Source organism: Larimichthys crocea, chromosome X (assembly GCF_000972845.2).
Source record: "Larimichthys crocea isolate SSNF chromosome X, L_crocea_2.0, whole genome shotgun sequence".
Lineage (NCBI taxonomy): Eukaryota > Metazoa > Chordata > Actinopteri > Sciaenidae > Larimichthys > Larimichthys crocea.
In genome coordinates, this window is record NC_040020.1 from 12890961 (window position 1) to 12899459 (window position 8499).

Sequence of the window (8499 nt, forward strand, 5' to 3'; positions counted from 1 at the left end):
TTTCAGCTTCATTAAACTCCTTAAAGACAAAAGAAATAAAGAAGAGATGAGAAGAAAACAAACAAAGGACTCCCTAACCAGACTTTGGCATAAATGTCACAGTCGAAACTCTTTATGGCTCCCTACTTAACATTAAAAACACTTTCAACAAAATCCATTTCTTGTTTAGAAAACGTTCTTGGACAGAAGTCAAACATATTATTCCAGAGCTAAAAAGCGGAGAGAGACAAGCGGCTCACAAAAAAGGGGCAGTTTCATTGTAATTCATTGACTTGTTCAAAACGCCAGGCAAAGAAAGGGGCTAGACATTAATAGCCGCAGATGCCCTCATGAAGGGAGAGTCTATGTAGGCATTATGGCCTTTGTTCGCACCCAGTTAAACTGTTTAAAAGGAGGGTTAACTCAATCCATCAAATTGTCTGAAATTGTGAGGAAATTTCAAAAACCATATGGCCTCCAAACGTTTGCGTCCTTTTTGTGCGGTGGGACACACTTGTCTCAGTATTGCTGCCTGCGGGGGACCGGCCCTGCTCCTTTGTGACTCGTCCCATCAGGGAACGCTGCTCATTTGTCCCCACTTTTCATGCTTTACGCTCAAAATTACGGCCCAGTCCCGCAGAACAAAAAAGGTCTATAAAGGCCCGGAGAAACTGGCCCAAAACTTTGTGTTTTTGTGGCATCCTCGTCTTTTTTTCCCCCGGCACCAGATTTGTGTTTCTCACATAAATTTTTGCCACGAATGGAGAAACACGTCTAAGGGTCAAGAAGCCATGATACGCATTTAGGATGTGAAAGGAGATGTGAGATTCCGGGCCACAAAATGTTTAGAGCATCCTAGTAGAAAAGGACACAAAGGGACAAAATAGTTCAGAATAATAACCTTAAAAAAAAAAAAAAAAAAAGGCCGCTTTTGATGGGCTCACACGCCCAGATTTGGCAACAAGAGCGTGTTTCTAAAATGATTTTTTTTTTTTGTCTTGACTAGAAATAAAAGCCCAGGCTATTATATCCATAATAAAAAAAAAAGCCTCGATATTAATTCAAGAATTACAACATAAAAGATATATTCAGAAAAGCCATTTTATTCCCATAGTAGCCTATATACATTACAGTCTGTGCATTGGTTTTTCAAATAATGTCCTGATTTTAGAAAGGCACTTACAGGTGTACAAAACATAACAAATTTATAACTGTAAATCTATTGTATCCAAACAATAAATCTAAAAAGTAGCATATAGCTCGTCAAAATCACCGCAATATTCATTTCTGTTTGTCGCCATCGCTTGAGCATTCCCATAAAAACGCACAACTGTGAGTGTCCAAGTTTGCCTTTCCGATCAGCATCATCACCACCACCACCACCACCACCACCACCATCATCATCATCATCATCATCATCATGCACTGCAGTACGGGACGCCAAATATGAACTGAAGTCAAGGGTCACACAGTCAGATGAGGAGGAGGAGGAAGAGGAGGAGGAGAGGAAGAAGAAGAGCCGGCAGTGACAAAGTAACTCAATGGCGATTTGGCTGACAGAAACAATTAAATAATAATAATAAAAAAAATTATAATAATAAAGTAAAAATAAATAGATAATGATCACAAATCAAATCATGCATTTACATGCAAAAAATATGAAAAAAACTGGAGCACTTTCATAGTGGTGTGTGAGGGTAGGCCTTATAGGAAAAGCGATGGAACAGGTGTGTGTGTGAGTGTGTGTGTTAAAGTGTAAAGTGTGTGTGTGTGTGTGTGTGTGTGTGTGTGTGTGTGTGTGTTGGCCTATAGTGTAAAAAAATAATAAATTACTCATGTCATTTTAGACCATATTGCTTTGATTGCAAGAAGTAACAGTTTGCTAATGAATACATTGTAAAATACCACTGCATATTTCTTGTTCTGTGTTCATGCTTCACTATGAATAGGTCTATCTGTGCCGATATAAAAGTCATACATTTTGGTACATGTTCTGAGATATGGTATACAATATAAGCAGTAAGTTACAAGTCCTCGGGAGGATTTTTTTTATCGTCTTTTTTCTGTGTTTCTCGACCTTCCAGCACCACGCTGCGCCATCAGTCATCCACATCAATCTCTACGTCCTCGTCCTCTGAGCACTCTTTACTAGTTGTGTGGTCTGAGAACGGAGACAGCGGCGATGACCGCAGTTTCTGAGCGAGCTCGTGTTCCTGCTGGCCGCCCCGCGCGGGGGACTCTCCTCGCGGGTGGCCCAGCGTGCCGTTGGCGCATTTCTCCAAGTCCGCCAGTTTGGCGAGCTTGTCCAAGGGGACCTGTCCAACGGCTTTAGCCGACTCCACGTCGGCCTTCATCTCCTCCAGGTCCCGTTTTAGCTTGGCCCTCCGGTTCTGAAACCACGTGATGACCTGCGCGTTAGTCAGGCCCAGCTGCTGCGCGATCTGATCCCGGTCTGCCGGGGACAGGTACTTCTGATACAGAAAGCGCTTCTCCAGCTCGTAGATTTGGTGATTGGTGAACGCCGTTCGAGACTTCCGACGCTTCTTCGGGGTGCTTCTCTGTCCAAACAGGGTCATCCCATCCCGGCCTGTGAGGAAAGAAACAGAGGCTGAGTGAAAATCATTAAATCATGCAGGTGCAGACGGTTCATCTGCACCGGTGCAGCGTGCGCGTAAAAGTGATCCGAACGCAAAAAAAAAAAAAAGACAATGAAACTGGCTCTGTATGTGAAACAGTAAAGCCTCGAGCTCGTGTGGGAACAGGTAATTACAAGAATATTACACAGACACCACTGGGAAATACTGGGAGCGCCACACACACACGAGAGCCTAATATTAAAGAAAAGCGGTGGTGATTTATTTCATTGAGGGGCAGCCAAGAACAGTAACACGCCTTTGTTCGATGTGACATTTAAGAGGAAAAATATGCATTCAGAAAAAGAAAAGAATTGTTGTGCTCTGACTATTAAACAAGCACATTTATTGAATGATAAGGAGCGAAATACAAGGTGTAGCCAACCGGTTATTGTCTGTCTGCTTCAGGCCACTGAATGAGAAAAATAAATCAGAGAAAACGCCTGAAAGTCTAAAAAGGTGTATTTTAGCTGGGGTGTAGATGTACCTTCTGCAGCCTGTAAAACGCTGACTTCCAGCCCCTTGAAGGTCTTGCTTGCCAGCTCCTCTAGCGCGCAGAGCGGGGAGGTTTGGGTGAGGAGAGCCCGGCTGGACAGAGGGATGCTGGACGGACGGTGTTTCTCAGAGGACGAAATTAGATGAGCCGTGCCGCAAATTGTGTAACTTCGTTTCACAGAGGGTTTGTTGAGGATGTCCTCGATGCTGAAGGGGGTCAGCGGCTTGTTAGAGTTGGCAGGAGGCGGCAAGTGGTCCAGCGGACTTCGCCTCCTGTTTTCCACTGCATCACATTTGGCCACTTCTTTGGATGTCATCATTGGTTTGTGCGCAGAGTTTATGCAGGACTTCGTTGAAATATTCAGCGGTTAAACAAGCGAGGCTTTTCGAGGGGAGAAAAAAAAAGTCACATAACAGGAGGGGTATAAAAAAAAAAAACAAGACAAGGAGGAGAGAAGGAAGAAAAAAAAATCTTATTCCAAAATGGGATGTCTTCAAAGTGTCGATCCTCGGGAGCAGCAAGTCCGCAGGAGTGAGATGCCTCCCTGAAAATGGCGAGGTCCAAAGAGTTGACGATTACTAACAAGTTATCATTGATTGGTAGGTAATCAATTATCTCCAGTGGCACTTTCGCCCTCTTCCCTTTCACTCTTTGACTATGTTGCAGTCCAGTGCGGGGCTTTTTGCGACTGGGGGTGTCCCATTAATTAGGACGCATGGCTGGAAGGAGGAGGAGCCCGGCGGAATTATAATGCTTTGTGCTCTTATCATCTTTGGTCTAATTTAGTCGTGTGGTGAGATACCAGAATAGGTATATGGGGTAAATGAGGGAAAGCAGAAAGAGAGAGAGAGAGAGAGAGAGAGAGAGAGAGAGGGAGAAAGAAGGAGATGAGGGGAAGAGAGATCACAACCCGTAGCCTATTTAAGCGTTTTTACGCAGTAAAACTTTAGTTTTAGTTCAGCAGGAGTTGATAGTCTTTTATTTAAAAGTATTTGGATTATCCGGATGTTGCCACAAAAAAAAATAATAAGTCGACTCAGGTGTTATGTTTGATATCGCAGATAGTCAGAAGGATATTTTCCTCGACCCAAAGCGTGGATGATCCTTTGTTTTGTAAAGGTAATGTAGAGCTGAGCCATATATCAGCTCTGATGATACCTCCTCTGGGGCGGGAGAGAAGGAGCAGCATGCATCCCTCTCAGCAACGCCAAATCCGGGCCATAACTCAGGCGAAAGGGCTCCTTTTATATCATCCGAGAAATATTTCATCTCCTCTCAAATTTCCCCGCGTCCTCCAGGTTTGACATGATGAGTTTATTTTGGTGGGGGGGGAAAGAAAAAGAAAAAATTGGCGACAGGTTATTTGCATAGGGAAAATGGATTTACGCAGCAGGCCAGAAACATGTGATTCTTTGTCTTTAAACTATTTTATCAAATGTGACATTTTCTTTTATCAAAAGAGAGAAAATGCGTTTTTCTTTTGATGTTGTTTCCGTTTTAATTTCATCTTTAAATGAACAAATTTAACGATAAAACGCGAAAAACTGCCATATCATATTATTATTATTATTATTATTATTATTATTATTATTATTATTATTATTATCTGCACATTGGAGTCTTTTGTGGCTGTCCATGCTGATATAATGATATAATGATGGTGTTATTTCCTAATATTATATTTATTTACAATAATAATGGAGGTCTGTTCAGGATGCTTTAAGTCAATATTGTAAAGCTTGGCTTCACGTCACTGATGGACGCGCCAGTAAAAAAAAAAAAAACATCAACAGAGTGATGATGATGATGATTATCATCATGATGATGAGACAAATAGAGAGAGAGAGAGAGAGAGAGAGAGAGAGAGGGAGGATGGGATGCATGGTCTCATTTTACTATTTGTTTTCAGCCTAGTTAGTTATTTAAATGTGTCTTTTATTATTCTGTGATATTATTTTAATAAAACATTAGATGACTTTATTTAATTAGCCAAGTTCATTCAGGTCACGCCACTCCACTCAGCCTATACAGAAAACAGAAGAAGAAACAAAACATGTGAAGATTTTATTTAGCTCAGCTCCAATTAAAACGACAGGCAGATTTTAACCAAACTTTCATTTGTTTTTGTTTTTTCTCCCTTTTATATGAAAAAACAAGAAAGAGCTCCTTGGCTGTCAGTTTGCAAAGGGCCTCTGAAGTTATGTGTCCAGTTGAACTTTATTAGGTAATAAAGGCAAAAAAGGCAGATTATATTTGCTGCTGGCGGGGGTCAGATCTGATTTCAGAGGTTACTGCTCTTTGGCTGTTGTGTTGAAATATGACCAACTTTTGAACACGTTACTCTCACATATGCAAGGACTTTCTCTTGGCTCCCAATGGATTTAAATATAGACAGAGAGAAAGAAAAAAAATATGAACAAGCTTATGTAGATGCTTCTAGCATAATTTATCTGTATGGAAAAAAAACATGGGAATTATTAGATAAAAAACAAACAAACCCCAAAACAAAACAGAAAACCACACATACTGTGTTATTAAACACTAATATAGTAACCACTGATACAGGCCATGTGTTTCATCAGTCACCAAACACATTTATAAAAAATAAAAGGACAAATATAAAAAAATATTGTCATTATAATATGATATTATTCTTTGGTAAATTTTCTAAATAATCCAATAACAAGATGCATTGAATGGCATATTGATTGATCCGTTGTGGCAACATACATGATCAAATTGAACATTTTACATCAAATGTGTGTGTTTCCCAGCCAGTGGAGCTGAGTTGGTTCATGGTGTTCGATGCCTGTTTATTAAAGACAGATATTTGCAGTGGTGTGTCATCATCTCTGTGTCTCACACACCAAGGTCAACGACTCGGCCTGCCTCTCAGCTCTCCTTTAGACACTGAACTTAATCTCTTAAGCTACTAGAAGCAGGGGACGTTCCCTGGAAGGGGACAGTACAGAGCACATATCTGAAAAGAAATCTCCCATACACTATTCACTCACACACTAATGCCTCCTTGTGTTTGTTTTTTTTGGTCATTTTGAAGGACTAGTATTGAATTTATATTTGTAATAAACCCCCAAATGCTCCGTTTAATCATAATCCAGCAGTGTTAGTTTAAAACATGTTTACAACCATCCTGTAATCTGCCATTTAAATGCATTTACCGAACACAAGAGTGACTTTTCTTTTTTCATCCAAACCAGGTGTTGATTTAGGCCTTCCACACTGCGGTCTGTTAGCTTAAAGTGCCATCCTGCAATATGTGTTAGTGACCTCGTGCAGGAGGAGACACAGCGCTCATTGCAGGCTTAGACTGCGATTAGACAGCTGCAGGGGAAGCTATCCGCATTGTAGCCATTTTGTGAGACCCCAAAGATGGGTGTCATGTCTCCCTTCTCCCAAAGGCCTGCCTGTTATCTCACATGACACTAGATATAGATACAGAGAGAGAGAGAGAGAGACAGAGAGAGAGAGAGAGAGAGGGAGAAATGTCTCGGATGTGTCTCCCAGTTTAAAACATGTACTGTATAAATCACACGTCATTACCAGAGGTCACTGGCTGCGGTACACCATTGGATGGTTTCATCACGGGGGCCAGTCTGGTTGGAGGAGAGTGGATTTATCTAGCAGTTGGATCTCTAGAGAGGCAGCCATATTTTATGTGACTAGAGATGTAATAACAGGCCTCTGACAAATCCCTGACGGCCCGGCTTTTCCTGCCTCGCAGTGCAGTGCCAGTGCTGCTGGTACAGCGGTTCATAAGCAGCACCATTATCACTGTGATACACGTGGACTGCACTGTGCTGCTCAGCAAACTGTTTTTTTTCCCCATGGAGTTCTTTGCTTTGAATTTCACAAGGGTCTTGTTAAAGGATTAGTTCAACCAAATCACAAATATAATTCTCTCATTCACCTCTAGTGGTTTTCCAGCCATGCCGTTGTGATTTTATGTGCCAAAATGTTCACCTGTGAGACTTCAGATCCAGATTTTTATTGAGTCAAGACCATAATTACAACAACAACATGCACAATATGATAATGACACAATAATGGCACCCAGCAGGAATTGAATGAATCGATCAGACTCTGGGACTGATATATTGGTGTGAACAATTTCAAATGTAATGTTTCAATATTTTGACCATCACAGACAAAATTTCATTAATCTCCATTACATTGAGTAAGAAACAGAAATCTCTGAGACCACCACAGAGGATAAACCCCAAAGGTTCTGCATGGCTGGACACCTCTATAGGTGTGAAAATAAGTATTCATATCATTTACTTTAATTAAAATATAAATACCAGAATGAAAAAACTCAATTATAAGTAAAAGTAAATATAAATACCAGAATGAAAAAACTCAATTATAAGTAAAAGTCTTTAAAAAAAATGACTAAATGAACATAATTATTGCCATCAAATTGTACTTGAGTTTTAAAAATAGTAGTGCATCAAAAGAGAAGCTGCATTTTAATTTGAACTACTTTGTTGGGTCTTTTTTATAAAAAAAAAAAGCATCATATTTTGTAGCATAATGATCTGTTTTGGTAAAAGCTGTCAGATAAATGTAGCGGAGTAAGAAGCACATCTCCCTGATCTATCGTGAAAGTAAGGTAATCTCAAAATTAAATTTGAGCAGAAAATATATTCAGTCACTTTTCACCACTATAGGTGAATATAATTATTTATTTGGGTGAACTAACCCTTTAAAAATAAAAGATGATCACCACTCCACCAAAGTAACTGTTTAAACTTGACACATCCTGTTCAAACTGCAAAAATGAACAAAAAGACACATAAAAATGGAGTCAAACACAACAGTCAATAAAGTGAGAAGTCATGACATTATCCTCATGCAAGGAAAAGCAAAAACAGGTGCACAGTCTCCCAAGAAATACAAGAAGTACTGAAGTCACCCCATGGGGAGTGTATAATGCAGAGTTACTCTCTTCTTAAAGAAACCTTTTCATGGGTCTCTGGCTGGAGTAATACAAAACACAGTCACTGCTGTGGACTTTATATGGAACCATTCACTCAATAAATAGTTTGACACCGATGTTTTAATGCTAAGAGCGTGCCAACATTGTTTCTTCCTCATGGGGACAATAAAAACTGAATCTGAACTCCATCAGATCTGTTTTTCTGTGTCTCACCTGGTGGAGCATTTGCTCCTCTCACACTCTTCTGCCAGCCAGTAACAGACTGGCTGCACGCCCCTGATCATACTGGTGTGGTTTGGGGCCTGTACACTTGTTGTTGGCGCAGCTTGAACATAAGCATTCCTAATTTACACAAAGCACACTTTGAAAGGGCACATATGTGGCCATCAGATATGATTCTGCGCAGCGCCAATTTCGTCCATTAACCCGTCTCT

At 40.5% G+C, this 8499-nt stretch overlaps 1 protein-coding gene across 1 annotated transcript; it reads right to left on the minus strand.

The window, feature by feature from the left end:
- Nucleotides 1-1008: 1008 nt before the first annotated feature.
- Nucleotides 1009-3875, minus strand: lbx1b (ladybird homeobox 1b). The gene is made up of 2 exons (XM_010734209.3): nucleotides 3100-3875; nucleotides 1009-2566 (listed from the first exon to the last, which is right to left on the minus strand). Exons 1-2 carry the CDS (start codon nucleotides 3425-3427, stop codon nucleotides 2079-2081), a joined length of 816 nt encoding a protein of 271 aa, XP_010732511.1. The 5' UTR covers nucleotides 3428-3875; the 3' UTR covers nucleotides 1009-2078.
- Nucleotides 3876-8499: the final 4624 nt, after the last annotated feature.